At 38.2% G+C, this 22,147-nt stretch overlaps 1 protein-coding gene across 5 annotated transcripts in view; it reads left to right on the top strand.

Moving 5' to 3' along the window:
• LOC139960193 (rho GTPase-activating protein 17-like) overlaps positions 1–22,147 on the top strand; it is a 94,657-nt gene that overhangs the window by 54,119 nt on the left and 18,391 nt on the right. For 4 of the 5 annotated variants that reach the window (XM_071958374.1, XM_071958376.1, XM_071958379.1 and 1 more), the window contains exons 2-13: positions 2,016–2,057; positions 5,680–5,781; positions 8,964–9,040; positions 9,501–9,612; positions 10,726–10,802; positions 13,311–13,425; positions 14,282–14,350; positions 15,544–15,801; positions 16,971–17,037; positions 18,200–18,281; positions 19,805–19,885; positions 21,456–21,572. In XM_071958374.1, the coding sequence (XP_071814475.1) occupies positions 2,016–2,057; positions 5,680–5,781; positions 8,964–9,040; positions 9,501–9,612; positions 10,726–10,802; positions 13,311–13,425; positions 14,282–14,350; positions 15,544–15,801; positions 16,971–17,037; positions 18,200–18,281; positions 19,805–19,885; positions 21,456–21,572 (1,199 nt within the window). The remainder of the gene's footprint in view (positions 1–2,015; positions 2,058–5,679; positions 5,782–8,963; positions 9,041–9,500; positions 9,613–10,725; positions 10,803–13,310; positions 13,426–14,281; positions 14,351–15,543; positions 15,802–16,970; positions 17,038–18,199; positions 18,282–19,804; positions 19,886–21,455; positions 21,573–22,147) is intronic. The other variant, XM_071958377.1, reaches the window with a different exon arrangement.

The following is a 22,147-nucleotide window of genomic DNA, read 5'->3' on the forward strand; positions in this document are numbered from 1 at the left end:
CCATTTTGTACAAACAATTTGAGCTGATTTATCAATTTTTTTTGGGGGGGGGGGGGCAGTTTTAACCAACTTTACCAAGTAATGATCACAGTAGGATTGAAATCGATTGAGCTAAAAACTCCTCCTGTCAAATTTTTTACTTACCAACTGAAAATTGAAAACTGAGAATTGAATTAATTCTTATGGTATTGTGGCTTCGAAACTTTAGGCAAAGTCAATGCAAAAAAAAAAAAAAAAAAACATTAGAGGGAGGAAAAAGTACTTAAAAGGGATGAAGCAAGTTTGTTTGGGTACAAAGGGGTTTAAAAGTTAAAGACTTAAAGGGTGTGAAGACTCGTGCACAAAGAAACGTCTCATGCCGGTTATCTGACCTAGTTTTGATTGAGGTGTAACAGAAGTGTTATAGACACCACCATCGATCCCAGAAAATACACACACAGCTTGCTACCGTCGGTTATTAGACACTAGTGTACAGTCAGTACATACAGCTGCGGTCAATACCCACAGCACAGTGCACAAACGATACAGCTATGGACATCTCAGGTCCAGCTAAAGATAACAAGGTATCATGTTTCATTATTGTCTGCATTTTGTAGCGACAAGCAGAAAGCTTCACTTGCAAGCAACGGAAAGTTAACTTTTCCCGAGCGCGGCACGCGGTTTGAGGTGAGTCTTCAATGCCTTTAAGTATAGTTGTAAACTTGCAGTCATGTGTGGAAGTTGGTTCTCCGTACAGTGGGCAACTTAAATGTTTCCAAAGAAGTAAAAATGAGCCGTTCCTATATCGATGACCCTTAATACGTTTAATAGCTCCAGGAAGGCAATTCTACAGATTATAGGTCATGTCTGTATAATTTCCTCCAAATTTTACCACGCTAAAAATAGCTTAACAATTCTGAAAGTACTTGACTGGCCCATTAATCTGACTCCCACAAAGTACTCCCAGATATTCAGGAGACGTAGCACACAAAAAATTTCCAATTAAAATGATATTCTCAGAGCTAGACAGGTCTGTTGGCAATAGAAGTTCAAAGAAAATAATGTTGATTATGATTAGTGTATTGACCTTTCATCCTTTTGGCGTGTGTGTGTGTTTGGGAGGAGTGGTTTGTATGTGTGTGTGCGGGTGAGCAAGTGGGGGAAAAATAATAAGCTGTAGTGTTTTTGTTTTTGTTTTTCATGCAAGCTCTCAGCACTTAGACAATGCCTACAATATTTTCATGGCAAATAAACATTGGTCTACCATGATTTGCATGTAAGCTTTGGGACATTGCCATTGGCAACTTTGCTCATTTTTGAGTGTGAAAAAGGATTTGAGCATTTTACACAAACCTTGGCTATAAATCTTGTAAACCTGCTAAAGTTTAACGATGGAAAATGCAGTAGACAAGCTGCACTGCTCCTCTCTCACTCCTGTCCTCCCTTTGTCTTCTCCTCCCCTCTCAAACATGAAATACCAACTTCCTTTGTCTTCTCCTTCCCCTTCTAAATATGGAATATCTATTGATGTTACATGTTGCTTCCAATCCATTGTTTCATTTTGAGATCACACAGTGTCACAATGGATCTGTCTCTGGTGATCTGAGTAAATACCTGTTGTTAGTGAGATGATAGATCATGTATAATCGTTTCAGATAAAGCTGAAACATTTTCGATATACTCTATTTAAATATGACATGTTCCTGTTTATCTGTTAGGATACTCTGTAGTTCGTATCAGTACTTGATTTAAAGCCTCTCTGAATCTGGAAGCTATTGCAGTATGAACGAACAGAGGACCATATTTGTAAGCAACAGAGGGTTTCTGTTTGGCAGAAGTCTTTGAGCTAGCTTTAGCATGAAAAGTTAGCATATATATATTTGGAAGGATTTTTGTGACTTGACTTTCAAATTGAATGCAGCCATACTTTAAATCTATATTTTAAGTTTAGTATACATGTGCAATTCATGCAACCTTAATCTATTAAATGTGTTCTCATTATGATGATAATTTTTCATTCTGTTCTTCTTTTTTTCAGACAAGGAAAGACAGAAGTACTAAATGACAATCTGCAGTTGGTAAGATTAATTTTCTTGCAGTTCAATGCTACTTGTGATAGGTTTTGTACATTTGGTTGCCATGGAAAGAAATAGACCTGACTTACCTGTCTCCCAGCAACCTTAACACTCTCACTCTAGTGTGTCTAGGATGAACTGGTAACCTTTTAAAAGCTGCGCCCTCTTGGCTGGACCCCTCTGGCAAGGAACAGGTGATAGTTTGTTCCATTGCTGAGAAAAAACGTTTTGTGGATATGTGTGCAATAATTTGTGATGTCATACATCATGGACAACACATCAGACTTTCTGTGTTTTTCATGGTTGTTCACTGATGCAATTAGGACCTCTCTTCCCCTCCCCATCTCCCCTCTCCCTCCCCCTTCCATGATTGAAATCAATGTTTGATAATGAAGATGTGACCTGATCACACCTTGAATAGTACCAACATGAAAGCACATCTCATTACACAGTTGGATGATTTTCCAATGTTTTATAATCATTTCAGTTTATTAAAGAAAAAAGAAAAAAGGCAGTTGTTTGACATGTTTGTATGACATCACAGATGAGTGCACAAATGCAGTCATCTAAATAAAGAGTAAATAAAGAGTAAGAGTAAATAAAGAGTAAGAGTAAATAAAGAGTAAAACTGCAACATTTTCAACATATTCTGTATATCTCAGCGAGAGTAAATACAGAGTAAATAAAGTAAAATAAATAAATAAATAAATGAATAAAGTAAAGTAAAGTAAAGAGTAAATAAAGAGTAAAACTGCAACATTAAAGAGTAAATAAAGAGTAAGAGTAAGAGAAAATAAAGAGTAAAACTGCAACATTAAAGAGTAAACAAACTGCAACATTTTCAACATATTATATTCTGTATATCTCAGCGGCAAATTCCTCCATGAAGCTAGAAGAGCTACATGGAGCTACAGTTGGTAATTCATAGATAGGACTGGAACTCCTGAGGTCACCGGGTCGCGCATCCCATGCCGATAAAAATCTTTCCTTTTGTGTTTGCATTTTTTCAAATTTGTTTATAATTTCCCAGGTCAGTACATCTCCCGTCGTTCACTGCTAACAAAAGTGTTCGTCAAAATGAGATTAAACTTGGTCAGGGTCAAACACAGTTCAGAGACTTTTGCCACAAAAGGGACCTCAACGAGTGATCATTAATTTACGATTGGATTTGAAAATGAAAGTTTATTCACTAAATCAGCTTTAGTTGTTTGTATTGAAGCAAAAATAATAGTATCCATTCAGAACAGTACAATCACCATGTTCCTTTGTTAGTTTTGAGATGAAACTTGGCTAGGTAAGCTAATAATTGAATTTGTTAGGGGTTTTTATCAAATTTTAAAAAAGCAATGCAAAATCTGCTTCCAGGGTTGTTTTATTTCTGGAAAAAAAAAAAAAAATTGAATGAATGATGACATCAAATTTCTGGGTTTAATTATGGCATTTCAAGTTACATTCTTTTTTGTTTGGAAAAAAAAAAAAAATTCAGAAAAATATTTCAGGAAAATATTGTCTTGTTTCTATTATCTTAGCTTGAAGCAAAATATGTTCCTTGTTTTTAAATTTGTGTGGATTAGCAGACCTGAAAATAACTAATGAAGAAAGTCTGGAAAAGTCATTAGCTCTGTATAATAACAAAGATGTAAGTAATAAATCATGAAAGACGGGGGGGGGGGGGGGGAGAGAAAGGGATGAAGAATTTGTAAACCTGGATGAACCGCGCTCTAGAAAGTAGAGTCCAAGCCATGGAGTGTGTGATTATTGACACATCTTTCAACGGTCAGAGAGGCTTAACAGCACGATAATCAGCTTCCTTTGAGCCAATTAACAGCGTATGCAGCGCATATCTTACTGTAATTTTGAATTTGTTGACCGATCATTTACAGGGATAGTGCACTAATCCTTAGGAAGTGTGGACTGTACAATGCTTCCCTTATAAATTATTTACCCTAAATACCGACGTATTTGAGTAAGGTAGTTTGCTTTTTAGGCAGCAGAGTGATTATATATCAGAATGATGAATATGTTATGGTGGTTTAATTCTCTTGGCATTTGTAAATTGTAAGTTATGTGCTGAGAGGCATTGACGGGTGAAATATGGCAGCAAAAGGTTCAAATTAAAATGACTGGAGGATGGCTTTAGGCCTAAAATTATTTTGACTATTTTGAATTTTGATTCATCTGCTGCCGTTCACCGTCATAACCCGCTCATATTGGTCCAGTTTGTATTTCTATACCACTGTTATTTTTTGGGATACATGACCCTTTAAATAGGCTGAGATTCATCAGTTAAAGTGACTGGATCTTTAAGTCTAATACATATACCATAGGATCAGTTCCTTATATGCAATACAAAACACGGTGGGAAAATAACAAGACTTTAATATGGCCGCAAGTGACATGTTTATAATGTGTCACAAGTCTGTCAAGTACAAAAGGTGCTGAATGTTATCAAAAGTTGAGTTATGATGATTTCTAAGACAATGGATTAACATTAACTATAAGGCCTGCATTGAGGAGCTGATGTCATTATCAGTTTAGCTTTACAGGAGAATTCTGGAGATTAGCAATATTTTAAAGCGGATTATCTTGAAAACTGGAATAGCTACAGAAACATTACTAGCACTCAAATATATATATTTTTTGGGTGGGTGGGGATCGGGTGGGGGATCGGGTGCTGTAATATTGAGACTCAAATTCTATCTAAAGTCTATCCTTCAAGACTGTTTTGACCTAGAAACTAGGGATGCATATTTTTGCAGTAAAAATATATGTTTGCCTGTTGATTGCAAATATCTAGCAGTTGCACAGAACCTTTAACATTTTTTTATTGTCTGCCATTTTGACCTCTGTTCATTGCAGAATGAAGAGAAAGAATTCTCATTGTTAGCTTTCGAAATTTGTATCTACAGGACGGGAAGGGATGCTGGAGGGACACCCCTTTCTCCTGTCCTCCCCCTCCCCTCCTCCCAAAATCAGTAGTTATGGATGGTATATATGGAGCATTCTAAGCAACAACAAAAACACAGGTTTTGAGTGCAGTTGAGAAAATTTTCCCAGTAGGCAGTGCCCAGGATACAGGGAGGGGGCTGAGCAGATGGGTCTCTGGTCCCCGATTATTTTCACAGCAATGTATGATTTCTACCCAGAAAGTAATTTCATACCACCACAAAATATTGAGCTGACTCCTGGTCCTCCTCTCTCTCCAGTCTTGAATCATCTGAGTTAGGAGGAGTCGGGGGTGAGGGGTTGGTTCGGGACCTAAATCTTGTCCAATTTGGTCTCTAGCTGATTGGACGTTTGAAAAATGATGCACATTTACCGATGGTGTTTGCTGTATTTGTAACACGCACTTACTTCCCTCATATACATATATGCATTATCCTCTAATACTACGCTCAAATTGGTCAAGTCTTTAAACAAGTGGAGGGGGGGGGCTACCATCCATCCAGGCCCTGACTCCTCCTTCCGCTTTTGACCTTGCTGTATTGGGGTTTTCCTTTCACTGAGTTGTTCAATGCGGTGACCGTAAATGACCATGTTCCTGGATAACCCGGTAAAATTTCAGCCGTTTGGAAACAATTTTGAAAATCAGATCCGAATTGATATTTGAATCTTTGTTTTTCAGTGTGAGAAGAGAGTGGAAAGTATCAGGCAGGCATGTTATACCACCAACAAGAAGATGAAGGATTGTCTCCAGGGGTCTGGAAATGACATCGAGAAAAGACAAGTAAGTCTTACAGCTAACAATTAGTAAAAGGAAGAAAAATAGAGTTTCAAAATGTTCCAAAGCTGTACATTTATGGCTTTGAAGAGAATCTGCTAGCTAAAGGAGAAGCACAACCAAGTATGATCTCTGTCTAGCTTATACATGTGATTGATGTAAACTAACTCATCTAGTCATCTAAGATCCTGTTTTAGGAGAAATCATGGATTCAATTCTCATAATAGGGGGTGGGGCAGGAGGGGGAGTGTCATGATGTCAGTTTGGGATGTCGTAGGAGGTGAAACCATTTTCTTACGGTACTTTTTCTTATTTCGTATTTTCGTGATGATCGTCAATAGTGCGGACGCTGACATCAGTGCTGACAGTCTTTTGGTCCTGTTGAGATTATTAATAGATTTATTAAAATTTAAAAGTTACAATTTGCCTTTCCTAATTACAGCCAATAAACATTTATAATAAAGGTAGGAAACCGATGAAAAATTGAAACAATAGTTGGGCTCGATGATGTCATATTCATTAGACTTGCACAAGTCTTGCGCTATGAATGTCGTTAGCAATAGTGATTATCTCTATAGAGGAATAAGATTTTTCTAAGATGAAAATAACATTTTTCTTAGCTGATTTTAGGAAAGTTATTCATCACAATTTATATCTCTATAACATAGGTCAATAATAATAATGGCCAGAGTTGCTAAGAATCCATAAATTTGTTAAAAACAGTAGGCAGTAGGCTTCACTTTCCAATACCTGTTGCTGAACAAATCAAACACTGCAGTTTCCTTGTAGTGGAGTAGTTTGTATCGCAAGGGTACAACCTCTACAATGGTGCATTTTTGCTCTGTTTTGATGATAGATTATTCATGGGTGTTACATGCAACAAAGAGCCTATGCATTAATTATTTGCCATGTACAACACCAGTTTGATTGCTTAACGGGACTGTACACTTAGTAACGTGTAGACTGATATTTCGTTAAGGAGAACACTCGGGCGGATTGATACAGACTCTAATAGTAGTATGCCACCTTTATGCCACTATGGTTGCCATTTGCAGTGTTAGTTTCATCAAACTAACTTAAAGCGACACCATAGGGAAAGTATGTTATCTTGCAAAGCAGTAATGGCTATATAGACCTAACACATTATCATAGCAAATGTACTGAGGCTAACCTATATATAAAGATCAGTTTGTGGGTCAAAACCTTCACTATCATTAATGTTCAAACTGTTTAAAGGCATCGAAGACCGCGTGCTGCCATCTGAAAAAGTTAACTTTCCGTTGCTTGCAAGTGAAGTTTTTTTCTTGTCGCAACAAATTGCAAACAGTAATGAAACGTGATACCTTGTTATCTTTTATCTGGACCTGATATGTCCATCGCTGCTTTGTACACTGTGTTGTGGGTATTGACAGTAGCTGTATGTATTGACTGTACACTAGTGTCTAGTTACCAACAGTAGCAAGCTGTGTGTGTATTTTCTGGGATCGATGGCGGTGTCTAACACTTCAGTTACACCTCATTTGAAACTAGGTCAGATTTACCGGCATCAGACAGTTTCTCTGTGTGCGAGTCTTCAATCCCTTTAATAATGCTTCAAAGCCCTTGTGCAGACATAGCAGTGTATACTCTCAGTTTGAGTGCTTTGAAGCAGCATATGAGAGGACAATGTGGAGTGGTCAATTAGTGTCAATAACTAATAAACTAGCCGGACTAAAATAACCTGCTAATAAGAATACCTTTGAGAATGCATGAGAGCAGAAAATGTTGTGTGACTATAAATATAAATGAAATAATATAAAACAAAATTGTTAGCAAACTGCTCATCCACTAAAGAACCTGCGTAAGAGAATGTATAAAAAGTATAAAGAGGGCCTGACGTTTCGAACCCAGCAGGATCTGCTTCAGCTGGAGACTGAATTCATTTAATATAAAAGAATGTGGAAATATAGTGAGTGAATCTCATGGAAAGTGGACTGTGTCAATTTATACCCTAAAGTTCTTCAACCTTATAATATATAAAACAAAGGCTCCTTTTTGTCAAAAGAAGGTTGCTTTCCATTTAGACAACCAAAAGATAATATTAAAAGGACAAAGTTATTAAATCATAGTGTTTCTCTTTCACTGTTGCTTTCATTGGCCTCTCTCTCTCTGTTGTGTTTGCCTTCCCTGATAGGGAATTACATCCTCGTTACCGAATAACTCTTCTCGGTAACACAGTACTTCAACACGGAGCTGTGTAATTACGACAATAGATTGGAAACTTAATCGACGACATACATTGAAAATGACACACACACAATACGTAACAGGGAAATCCTTGTCAATTGACTGACAGTGTCGCATTTATTCGCTTGTGTATGCTCGCATGTATGTGTGTGTACATGGATTTGTCTGTATGTTTGTCTGTAGATTTACCTAGACACGCTTCTTGCTAGAATATCTACCAAAAGGAAAATATGATTACGATGTTAAATTGTTAATATATGGTGATGATGATGTAAACAGTTTGCTCATGGATGTAAAATTATGTAAATATACACGTCCGTGCTAGAAATACTTTCGTTCCTGATGTACAGTAAACCAATGTGTGCGTGATGTTGAAGTATATGTTTGTGATCCAACGACGTATGCTCATCTGATAATATGGTTTTGTCATTTACTAAATGTTGCATGAAGTACATCGTCTCTAACCTCACCTACTCACTTACCTGTCTCCTCGTATCATTAGCACACTCTTTAAGCCCTGTCAAGACTGAACTATGTCCTAAACTCAAAGGCCTATTGAGGAATGACAAGTATCAGATAGTCTACCACCAGAGAAACCCTTGAAAGAGACCGTATAATGAAGCACAAAGAAGCATCCCTTGATTCAGGGGACCAGAAATGAAATTAAACGCTGTCTTTTGTACTCAGTCAATGGCATGGAAAATTGTGAAAAATTATGAATTAAAAATTAAAAATTTGGAATAAAAAAATTATGAATGCTCTGCAGAGAGGATAATCCAAAATTGTCAACGAACTGGTGCAAAGATGAAGAAGATACCAGCTTTTGAAGCTTTGTGGCCATTTTAGCATATCTAGCAGTTTTTGTGTGGTCCCTTTTATGACAATCCTCAGTTAGAGAATCACAGCAATATATTTCCTTTGCTCAATTTGTTTTTTGTTTTTTTTTCTCTCATTTTCCCCAGAAAAAGTTACCATATTACATCCTTAGCCAAAACATGGCCGAATGTAGCCAGTTATTTGAAGATGATGCCATTTTTGGGTAAGTCTTTCTATGAGAATAAAATCCTATATTTGCATATATTTAGTTGCTACAGTTTTTTTTTTAATAAATGTGTATTTACCCTTCATCTGAACTGACAGTTATATACTTGTTAACTTTAATCTAGTTACATTATGTCCTCTTAGTTCGATAGTTTGTAGAAGGAAATTGCGAAGGAAACGTCTTTGACACGCCTGGGAAAGAAGAGGTGTTTCCTCTGCTTTTTAAAATAAGAGACATAACAAATAAAATTTGTTATGTCTCTTACATTTATCAAGGGGCTTAACTACCTGAAGGCTTTTTGGGGGCTGTGGTCCCTGCCAGCCTTGTGGCTATGCTTGCTAGTACTGAGTGGCACCTACCACAGAGATTAAAATGAGATTTGAGGTTCAGGAAAGTCAAATATTTCCATGTTTTCTACCCTTTGATAACCTGTTTTCCTTTCCATTTGTTCTTACAGTACAATGTTGGCAAAGGGTGCAGAGGCTTGTTCCCAGATCTCGCTGGAGCTGACGAGCCACGAGATGGGGCTAGAAAACTTAATCATCATTCCGTTCACAAATCTTTTGGAGGTGAGAAATTTTAGTCTCTCGATTCGTCTCTTTCTTTTAAAAAATATACGAATAGAATAATGATCGGAATTAACAGACTGTAGGTTAAATGTTGTATGAGAAACACATGGAAACGTTTGCTCTATAAACGGCCCGTTTTCGGAGAATTAAATGCTGTTGTATACGCACAGGAAGCGTTGCGGTTTTCACTCTCCGAAATTGCTGTGAGAGCACTGCACACTGTGCTGTGTTTAGATTAGTAAAGGAGGACTTCACAAATTTCTTACGATCCTTTTGATTTGCTGGTAAAAGGTACCAGCCGTAATATTGACCAATCAAGTCGAATTTTATATTACTAGAGAGAAGAGCGAACGAACTTTCTTTGGCATAGGAAAGAAATTGGTTATGCAATCACACTCTCAGTTAGCACAATGTAAGCATCGAAGAGGTTCACTGCTTTCCGAAGTGGTTTTTACTTTTTCAGATTAAAAAGTACGGGGTTTAGTTCACATGCATGATTAATAACGACACATCATTGTAAAGAGGACATAATATTCTTCAAAATGACATAAGATAGAGCTTTCTGAGTGCTATACTTTGAAAGTTATGAAATGAGTTAGCGGGAAATGTGCTTCTTTCTTAGCCATATTTGCTGCGTAACGGGGTGTTTTGTGCCGAGTTCCGCAAGGATTCCATATGAATCCAAACAAAGGTCAAAATATGTGATATAAGAATTTTCGCAGGATCAGTGAGAAGTCTCATTCAATGTCAGCTTGTTGTGTGCAGCTATGTAGCATTATTGTCGGGGGTAGGGGGGTGGGGGATGAGGGGAACTTTCTGAAGCTTCTGGGGGAGTGGGGTGGTGGGTAACAAGGAATCGGTTACTGCTAAATAACTGTCTCAGAATGGCAGTTTGTAAACGGTTCCAGGCAAAACAGACCTGTAGTGAGTCTGTATACTCTAGTATATTTGCCTGCCCTTACAGGGGAGGGGTCATGGGGGGTGGGGGTACTCGTGGATTAGAGACTTGTACTCATGGGTGGTCTTTGTTCATCATAGATATCTCAATTAACCGCAAGTCAATGATGATGTTGGTTTGATGAAAAACCAGTTTTGCTTTTTGTCTTTTTTCAGAATGAATTTCCAAGAATAGAGAAAATGAAAAGGAAGCTGAACAAATTGACGCTGGACCTCGATTCCTGGAAAGCCAAGTAAGTATCGATCGACGACCTCGATTGGGAGTTTAGGTCTCATGATACGTGCTACGAGAGCTGCTAATTTGCTTTTTTAGAAAATTTCAATGGTCGATTTGGAATAAGAGACATCGTTTGTAATAAAAAGACATTTTTTTTAATTCAGTGTTAAGATGTTTGTCCGTCCCTCTGTCTTTGAATAAGTGTTGTTGAATGCTTCTTTGTCATGTTCAAAATCATTTTATTCCAATTAGCAAACTCGTATTCTTGTAAATCACTGCATTTCCGTGCAGCGCAGGGCTGTGTATTTCCAGTTACCCGGATAGACTAACATACAGTTCAGATAAGCTTATTGCTATTCGAGGTGTAGTAAAGTAAGAAGAGTTTGCACGTAAAGTAAAATGCTTTTGAAGAAGATTTTATGCGCGGTAGGGCATGACATCACAGGCCACCCATTGTGCATCATTGGTTTGATTTAGTGAGGGGTTCTCACTTGTAGAGCAAGTTACCTTCAAAGAGACGAAACGAATAACGTCATGATTAGTGTTGCGCCGATATCACCAATATCGGTTTTGGCCGATATCCGATATTTTCATCCCAATATCGGTCCGATACCGATACGATACCGATATTTTTTAACAGACAAAATAAAATGGATGCAGTAAATGTGAGCCTTAACATCGTACAGACTTACAAGTTGCTTACAGTGTTAACGTATGCTTGCAAAATTGCATCTTAATTAGGTTACGAACTGTCGATCACAATGTAAAAGTTATAATTTATTGAGTTAATACTCAATGTACAACTTATTCACTTGACCGTATAGAGGAAAAAAAACTGAAAATCAGTAGAGAAATGACCAATTGTGTACGGAAAGTACGGTGGTACACATTTTCAAATATTACGAAAGATCGAGCAAAACACTTTCGAAAAATTCAGGCAAAACTGGCATATCGTACTAAATGCAACTAATGTCATGTAAACAAGGCTCTAGTGCATCCATTTATGAATATACCGTAAGACCACATCTGTTGTTAAGCGGGGGGAAAAGAAAGTATTTTCTAGAATTTCCAAAAATACGGAAAAAATAATATCCTACCATAGTTAAGTGTATAACAAATAGCCTAACCACCTCGGCGGTTACAGATCTCACGTAACTAAAAAGTTCCTTGGCAACGTGCCAAAAAATGTTAACAAACAGGTGTTACACAGGGGATGAGCTCACAGTGATTGTGAAGGTACCTTGGAAAATTAACAGCACAGGCACCGTGGTAGTTGGGTATAGGGTTAAACGCTGCAGTTGTAAAAATGTACGCATAGTGCACGCTATTCATTGTTCGGCAGTCTAGAAACAGGGCTTTGCTGAACGTTGTTTGTTTCATAATATCGGAAGTTTTGTAAGTTGCACTTTTTAAAGATTGAAAGACAGATTAAATCTCTTTTCATTTTATAACATTATATAGGTAATCTAACTTGTCGTTTTAAAATTGATCAGTTTCGTGACAATTTTTCACGGAGGCCTTTGAGAAAATGAATGGTTAGTACAGTGTATATATGCTGCACTAATGCTGTGTGTAGGCCAAGGTTCACGAAGGTCATTGGTTATATTCGCGCGCCGTAGACATGTTTTTAGAGGTTACGGAGGGTCAGGTTTCCATGGATATTAATTGAAAATGAATCTGAGTTTAACTGACGCTAAAGAAATGGATCGTCTTGGGCAGATCAGGGAGCTGCTACTCTAACCCTGGGCAGATTAACAGATCATTGCAAGTATAAAGAAGTAGCTCTGCTGTTAAAAAGAAAAGTTCAATATCGGTTTGCTGTTATCGGCAATTAGGCAAAATTTTACCGATACCGATATGCTGCCGATATTGCAAATATCGGCCGATACCGATATTGAAAACGATTATCGTAGCAACACTAGTCATGATAGTCACATGAAAAAGTTTTAGTTTTACTTGCAAAGTACTTGATATAGGTGATAGTGTCCTGAATTTAGATATTTAACGACTGAAGAAACTTTGTAGAAATTTCTTTGTAGAAATTTCATCAACATGCATTTTTTTTTGCAGAAATATCATATTCCACAGTGCATATAAATGATTGAAACATATAAGAAAATTGAAAGCAGCCCTATTGCCATGGTGACACCATTCACTCTGAGGCTGCCAGTTGCATTTACAAAAATTTAATAAAAACAAATCTTTGTGATACAAAATGCTACCAGGATTGGATTTGACCTAATGATGCAGAAAGCTCTCGGCCAACAAAAGATCACTTCGAGTGGAGATTTGTAACAAAGAGGATAGGGAGGGGGGGGGGGAGTGGTATGACCTGGAAGGGGAGCTAATGGTGCTGCAGTCCTTGGAAAAATGCAAAGTTCATAAGCTACCATTCATATAAATACACAACAAGCCAGATAAATTCTGGAATATCTACATTCGATCAGAAACAAGAAACAAGAAACAAATTTATAAACATCCCTTTTTGAAATGCTTTCAATGATTTTAATGTCTTATCTTAAAGGCATCAAGCGGCTTTGAAAGCTTTCAGCAATCAAAACACGACAGAGCATATGAACCGGGTGGAGGCAGCCAAAGAGGAGATGGACGATGCTTCCATCAAGATGGAGCAGTGTAAGGTGAGATAATGAATATTCATCACCCCCCCCCCGCCCACCCTTCACTTGCCCATCTTTATCCTTACTTTGAGCCCCTGATAAAGTCAATGTCAGGACAGGACTCCATGCAACCCTCAAGATAATCCCATTTGTCATTGTCAAGTGTTGGTAGAACTTAAAGCTGTAAGGAAATGGAACTTGGACTAAATTAAACTGTAAAACAAATTAAGTAAAGGTTAGATGAACTACTTACCTGGCATAAACAATTGACTACCTTAGAGAGTTTTTTTTCTGTGAGGGAGAGGGAAGGGGGAGGATATAGGGAAGGGGGAGGATATAGGGAAGGGGGAGGAGGATATTCTCATGTATTGATTATCTCATGTTTATTTTTCTCTACTCTTAATTGTTACCTTCTTTCATTGTTATTTGTTATTTTTTGGTTGCTAGCTCGATAAACTACTATTGTTTTTCTAGTGTCCTGTTTATACTATACCACTTTGTTCTATTTTTTGTATGTATAGACGAAATAAATTAAATGAAGAAAAAAAAAATGAATGAATATGGGGAATGAGAGGAAGAGGGAAGTAGGGTGGAAGGCCAATGAGGGCAGGGGATAGGAGGATATTACATTCTGTGATTAAGGAGTCTGTGTGTCTTCTTCTGCTCTATGTTACGTCTGTAAGAAACCTGAAAGACTGAGATGGAACTATGGGCTGAATATCTGAACCCTCTGCTTGTGGGTAAGGAAATTGTTGTCTTATCACTGCCAAAAACCAAACATGGTATCGTAGATGGATAAGGGAGTTTTTGTTAAGCCCCAGCGGTAATTAATTGAATTATGTTTCAAACTTTCCTTTTTCTTGTTTTCTCTGCATAGGATCAATTAGCGAACGAAATGATGTACATCGTTTCTAAGGAAGCTGACTATGCCAGGAGTTTAATCGATGTAAGTTAAGAAAGAAAGAAAAGAGAGTTGGATTTCAGAAATCTTACGTTCTGGAATCGAGGCCAAGGCCTCCTTACCGACCTTTACAAGAGTTTTAAAACCCTGGCAACCTGTCACAAGCCACACACAGAGGGTATATAGTATACAATCCTAACAATCGACCTTGCAGACAGTGCGCCGTTTCAACATATTTATTCCCGAAGACATCCCATAGGGTGCAGCCGCAACTATATTTCCGAATCACGTCACAGGTCCACCCCTCCCACCCCAGGTTCCCCTCAGGCCCCCCTGGATTAAGAGAGACAATGGAGATAAAGTACCTCGCTCAAGGTCACAACTTAAAACTGGCCAGATCTTTGAACCTGCAAATCCTTAGGTCCTAAGTTCATGACCTTAACCATTAGACCACAGTACTCTCATAAAAGCCTAACCTTCCATTCCCCACTCCAGAATACAAAATTCACACATCAACTTGTCATAACAACACTAACTGTGGGCACATTTGAACTTCATATCATTGGGGCAAAAAGAAATTCCTGGTTTGGTATAAATTGTAAATTTAATCAGCATTTTGTTACCCTATTCTGGTTTTTCCCCTCTCCCCCTCTTCCCCTTTCCCCCCCCAAAATAATACCTCCCCTCTCCCCCCTAAAAAAATACCTCCTCCCCCCCCAAAAATAAATACTGTACGGTTTATCTACACGATCTTTATTTATTTTGCTTTTGAGAATTTGTTATCCCCTGCGCCTTTCCTTACCCATCATTAATAACATCAAGCTTTAAAGACATTGAAAACTCGCCCCAAACCTGGTGCGGCCATCTGAAAAAGTTAACTTTCGGTCGCTTGCAAGTGACGTTTTATTCCTGTTGCTACAAAATGCAAACAGTACAGTAATGAAACGTGATACCTTGTTATCTTTAGCTGGACCTGAGATGTCCATCGCTGTATCGTTTATACACTGTGCTGTGGGTATTGACTGCAGCTGTATGTACTGAGTGTACACTAGTGTCTAATAATCGATGGTAGCAAGCTGTGTGTGTATTTTCTGGGATCGATGGTGGTTTCTAACACCTCATTTGAAACTAGGTCAGATTACCGGCATGAGCATTTCTTTTTGCGCGAGTCTTCACACACTTTAATAACCATCAAGCTTTAATAGTTTCATTTCTTTGCACTTTATCACCGTACGTAGATGGTCAGCGCCCAAGCCCAGTACCACAGGAATGCTCTGGCTCGTCTGGAGGTACTGGTGCCCAAGATGATGGATATCTTGGACCAACACAAGAGGAAACCAGTCTTCGGTACCCCCCTCGAGGAGCACCTGGAGACGGAAGGTGTCAAGATCGCCGTCCCCCTCCAGACCTGCATCGACTGGCTCATGGAATTCGGCATCGACGAGGAGGGATTGTTTCGCATTGCTGGCAGTGCAGGAAAGGTCAAAGTACTCAGGGTTAGTAAACCGAGGATGACAAAAAAATGAGAGAAAAAATGATGGCAAATGTCCCGAGGGAAGCCCCAGTAATGTCATGACTGTTAGCCACTTTCCCGAAATGATGTTTGGTATCATTTCAAACAGAATTTTACATTTGCAGACTAGAGTCCTGGATGTGAGGAAACCCCTCACCTTTTCTTGTGTCCAATGTTACAGATTTGATTTGAGAGCAACTGAGTCATAAGTCAAGTACAGTTAATGCTCGGGAAAGAAAGTCTCTATGAAAATCAACTTTTGTTTACGTCGATCGTTTGTGTTTGTGTGTGTGTCGAAAATCTCCACACAACAAAAAGTTGACTTCCTTGACTCAAACTATTTTGTAACTTGTTTGCATAATTGTGACAACAATTGTTGATGCCTCAAGAATGTGTGTCACTTCTTCTGGCAATGAAAAAAACAAACGGAGGGGGAAAAAAAGCCAAGAAAGACCGGGTTGGTTTTTAAAAAAAAAACTTGATTTCATGACTTGTGCAGAGTTTTGGCAACTGGTAGCGACCTAATGCAATTTTTGGAATTCCCCTAATTGCAAGACTTGCTTGTGGTGTTAGTGAAACCTTACATAGTTTCATGACCTGTGAATGTTTCATGGTTTTGTTGGGGTCTTCTTTGATATTCCTTCAACAATTGAGTATGACACTTTCTGTTTCCATTCTTTAGTTTTGTTTGTATTCTTTTAGTTTTGTTATTTCCCTTGTATAAATACCCTACATCCTTTGTTTGAAGCAATGGAAAAGTTATTCAAAATTTCAAGTGAGCTACGTAATATCTTTTTCCTTCACTTCACTTCCCTCAAGAATGTCTGAAAGTGTTTCTAAGGTAGAATATTGTGTTAACCCTCTCAGTGAAGAGAGTGCACAAGGCTGAAATAACTTGTTTAAATATGGGTGAAAAAAAAAATGTTTTTCTTTCATTTCATTTTACCTCAAAAGTTTCTTTGAACCAGATATAATCTGTTGCCAGTTTTCCTTTTGCATTGTTGTTGATACAGTCTCTCGGTACTTTCTGTTAGAAAGGGGGAAAAAAATGTCCTCGACGATCTACGGCGACCAGAAAAGTAACCAGACTTATTTTCAGTCGTTTCATTAATTGATCTTCCATTGCTTTCCTCTCGTTTTCTCCTTCGTCAGGCTGCGTTGAACGCAAGTGTCGAACTTCCCATTCACGACTTTCTGGGGCATGAGCATGCTGTAGCAGGTACGACATTCCATGTTGCTATTGATTGCATACTGCTGTTTGTGAGTGTGTGTGCGTTTGTTTTGTATTCTGACCGAGGACTTGAACAAAAGAATTCCAGGTCCTCGGTTGTGATTTCTAAAGAATCACCACGTCCTCGGAAGAATTCTATTGTATGGGGTATTGTTAAGGATAGGGTACGTGGATTTGAACAATGGAAAATACAATGGGGTCCTGGGTCTGAATGTAATACAAACGTGTGTGTGTGTGTGTGCACTCAGTTTGAATTGCAGACTGAGGACTTCAACAATGGAACTCCAAGTCCTCAGACTGCATTGGTAACAAGTCACCACGTCCTCGAAAGAATTCTATTGTTATGGGGTATTGTTATGGTTAGGGTACGTGGATTCGAACAATGCAAAAGAAAACAATGGGTTACTCTGTCTGAATGTGTGTGCGTCTGTTTGTACATGCCTGCAACAATTGGGATAGCTTTTAATTGTCAAATCTTTACTTTAGGGGGGGAAAAATTACATTTGATTAGTAAAACAACTATTTCATCATAGTCTAGGCGTGTCACTTGTACCCGAGAGCCTTTTGGTATATGGTTAAATGGTTAAGGCAATGGACTTGCGACCTAACGATTGCAGGTTCAAGTCCTGGCCAAATCCTTGCGTTGTGTCCCTGAACAAGGTATTTGATATCCATTGCCTCTCTCCATCTCAAGTGTATAAGTGGGAGACTTTTATATACTTGTGTTCACCAGACTGTGTATAAGTTCTGTCTTAGATATACTTGTGTGCGTAAAGAATGTTGCTGCTCACCTGTGGAAGTACCCCTCCCGGGACGTGTCGATGTGGGGCACTGCAGTGCCCCAGGAGTGACTGTTTGAATTGTGATGGATTCCTTGAGGAAAGGGAAAGGGGAAGGGGCTGGTAACCACAGGCATGTTGCAACAAACAGTGTGTAAAGACTTTTCTTTCAGTTTTGGGAATGTATGCATAGATTTGGTAACAACAGTGGACACATTGTCCGGGATTATGTGACTCTCCAACATATTTGGAGGACTGAATACCAGTCTATTAGAAGCTTAAAGTTGGTTTTATTCATATGTTAAAACAAATGTTTTCCCATCTGGATGTGGATTTGTTATTTTCTCTTTGGGGTTCTGTTTTCTCAACAGGTGCCCTCAAGCAGTATCTCAGAGAGCTTCCAGAACCCCTCCTAACATTTCCCCTATACGAGGATTTGCATAATGCACAAGGGTATGCAATTATTATGATTATTATTCCTTTATGCACTCTGAATGTCTCATAGGCACACATAATATATTCAACAGCAAGGAAAAGTGGAGTGTTAGCTCAGTGGTTAACGCCGGTGCCTTCCAATCATAAGGTCCCCGGTTCGAGTCACTCCAAGATTAATGTATGTCGTCCAGTTACAGAATTGTTGACAATTCATAATCATGGACATTAAATATGAATGTAAGAGACTGACTTCGTTCAGCTTGTGGCTTTGATAAGCCAATGAGGCCTCTTCACGAGTTCCTGCTTGCAGGAGGATCTAAAAAAAAATACAAAAGTGCCTTCCAATCATAAGGTCCCCTGTTCGAGTCACTCCAAGATTAATGTATGTCGTCCAGTTACAGAATTGTTGACAATTCATAATCATGGACGTTAAATATGAATGTAAGAGTCTGACTTTGGTCAGCTTGCGGCTTTGATAAGCCAATGAGGCTTCTTCGCGAGTTCCTGCTTGCAGGAGGATCTAAAAAAAATACAAAAGTGCAGCCATGGGACACATCATCAATTCACACCAAAAATGGAAAGATTATCATCTTTGAAACAGGAAGTGAAAGCATAGAAGCCGTCAAGATCAGTTCCATGTCCTTCCGTCCCAGAAGAAAGCATTTTCGGCGGAACCAAAGTGATTATAATTTGCAAGAGAAGGGGAATTTTATTCAATTTGGGGTCACAGATTCTATTCTCGATCTCACCAAAAAGTTTCCGTCCCTCTTTTTAAAATGGTGTTTGTCATTTCCCCTGTCAATGTTTCTAATGTTTATTTGATTATACATGATTTAAGAAAAAGGCCAGATTCCTCCTATTGAAATCCCTGGAAATACATGGTATGGAAGATAATTGCAGCTTCTGAATGGTACTCCAGACCCCAAAAAAGGGTATAAAGAGACATAATTATCCACTGACTAAAAGATTTGGATAACTTCGGTGGATAGTGCTCAGGACTTGTATCGCTGAGGGTCACTAGCTTGAATTTTTTTCTGGGCCAACCGGCAAAAAGGCAAACCTGCTTAAATGAAAGTCTCTGACGTGCAAATTGAAAGCGAAAGTTCTTTTTCACATCTGGAAGTTTTTTCTCTGTGCAATAATTATTCGTTTCATACCGTTCACACATTTGCGGCCTAAGAGTTATAAGTTCAAAGGACTATTAACGATTTACTCTGTCAGTGAGAGGAACGTACAAAACTTGCTTCTTCAGTCGATCAGTATTAGATCCAATATGTCAACGAAAATGATTTTTTTTTTGTCGGCCTTAAAATCTTCTTATGGAAGTTGAGAATGAAACCACACATGTGGCTTAAAAAATAATATGCAAATCATAGAATGAATATTCAGTAATTGCCTAGTCACTAATGTAAGAATTTTACTTTTTACTTTTTTTTACTTTGAATACAACGTTACATAATTTCATACCGTTTATTAATGACTCTTTATCATTTTATGAATTATGTATTGATTTTAACCAATTTTGTTGGATTTGTCCACAGTATAAAAAACAACACTAAAAAACTGGAGGCATTGTTGGAAATCGTCCATCAGCTACCGCAAGCGAATAAAGATAACTTTGAGTGAGTTTCATTTCACGTTTTTTTTTCTTCTTTTTTTCCCCATTGTTTCTTTCATTAAAAAATAATATCGTCATCCAGCCTATGAAATTTCAGTTTCTTTATCCTCAATATTATAGTTCCCTCTCTAATTTTGTTTTTCATCCTGGTTATGCTTTTGATACGATGCAACTTTCACTTTGGAGTTGTAACAAAATTTACATGTTTATCACCAGTCTTTATACAATGTATTTATGACTGCAAATTATGTGGTTTTGGTTTGCCGTTATTAGTTTGTTTTTTTGGCGATAAAAATTTGCAAGTTTCCTCGTATGTACAATTCTATTGTCCCTGATAGCCTAGTGCTTTCTAAGGATCTGGGGCTTTCTTCTTCTAACTTGAGATCATTTCTAGACAAAGCATACTTCATCCTGTTTTACTCTCCTGCATATCCTTGTCGTTTAATCTTCAATCTCGCGCCGAATCCGAAAATGCAGGGATGGTAGTATACAGTAATTTTAACGTGTTTCCTACATATGATTTTTTAATGTGTCACGTATTAATGTGTATTAATAATAATAATTAATGAGACTTATATAGCGCCAAATCAGGAGACAAAAGTCACTGCTCAAGGCGCTTTACAAAAAAAGCAAATTAATTTACAAACGAACAAGTGAAAAGATGGGTCTTAAGTAGACTTTTGAATGTAGAAAGTTTAGAGCATGTTCGAATGTGATCTGGTAACTTGTTCCACAGATAAGAGCCAGAGTATTCAAAGCTTCTGTAACCATAGGTCTTCAAGCGTGGTTTAGGAACAGTTAAATACAGTTTGTTGGAGGAACAAAGTGTGCGAGTTGGAATATATGGCAATATATTAATGTAGCTGCACTGCCATGTTTAAGAGTCAGATCATAACCCCATTTTTTATTGTAATGTTAGTTTTTTAAATGCATTTACAGCCTTTAAAGAGGACGGCTAAACTTTAACCATCAATGGAGGAAACAGCAATTTTTGTAACACTCTTCCGAAATGTTTTAACCATCTACAAGGAATTATACTGCAAATTTTAACGAATGCATGAGTGAAGGATAGGGAAATGTTTCTTTGGGTGGAAACTGTTCCCCCTCCAGACCTTTACAAGGACAAATCTATCTCATTCAGGTTTGGTCTGATTAAAATATCAATACAATTAAGCAGTTGGAAGGCTAAAACTAAACCACAAACCAGAGAGATGGTCATTTATAGTATGTATGTATCTATGTATATTAGATCTTCCTGCAAGCAGGAACTCGCAAAGAAGCCTCATTGGCTTATCAAAGCCGCAAGCTGACCGAAGTCAGTCTCTTACATTCATATTTAACGTCCATGATTATGAATTGTCAATTGTCAACAACTCTGTAACTGTACGACATACATTAATCTGGGAGTGACTCGAACCGGGGACCTTACGATTGAAAGGCACCGGCGTTAACCACTGAGCGATATAGTGACAAACTTTGTTCTCACAGCATGGTGTAATTACCGTACACCATCCTGCAAACTACTAATATTAATTGCCATGTACTGATCCTCTCCTTTTGATTCCTGATTGCAGGTTTTTAGTTCGGTTTCTCCACAAGGTCTCATTGAAAAGCGACAAAAACAAAATGGGTGCTAGCAATCTTGCCCTAGTTATCGGTCCAAATGTCATGTGGTCACCAGAGGACCAGGGGTGAGTATTTTTGACGTCTTTGATTAATCTTCCATGTTGTTTTATTGTTTTTTTTTTGTTGGCATCGTCAGTGTCAGTTCACAATGATGACGTCAGGCTTCATTCGGCTCGTGTCATCTCGTTAAACAGTTCTGTTCCTCGGTTTTGAAGATTCCTTGGCTGATTCAGGCAGACAACAGGGGCTTGAAATACAACAGCAAGATACAGCAAAATGGACCAGGAACACAAATGAGTTTTGGAGCTTCGATATAATGATTGGTTTAGTTGGAAGAGTATCCGGATTACAGAGTGTGAATAGCAGCAGATATCCAGATCATTTTACGGGATTCGGCAGAGACTATTTTGCTTAGATTGTGCCAATAAATAATCTTACTCCCCCCCCTCCCCTCCCCCTTTTTCTTGGATCTGCAGTGGGATAAAGTAGTCTAAAGTGAAAACTGGTGAAAACTGAACTATGGTCACCCATTGCATAATCATCTAACCAGCCATATCATTGCTCGTAGCGGTAGATTGAGGTCGCTGATGTCACACACACAAATAGACATTGTTCTTCGTTTATAGGCACTGCCATTAGT

This window comes from Apostichopus japonicus, chromosome 19 (genome assembly GCF_037975245.1).
Source record: "Apostichopus japonicus isolate 1M-3 chromosome 19, ASM3797524v1, whole genome shotgun sequence".
NCBI classification, from domain to species: domain Eukaryota; kingdom Metazoa; phylum Echinodermata; class Holothuroidea; order Aspidochirotida; family Stichopodidae; genus Apostichopus; species Apostichopus japonicus.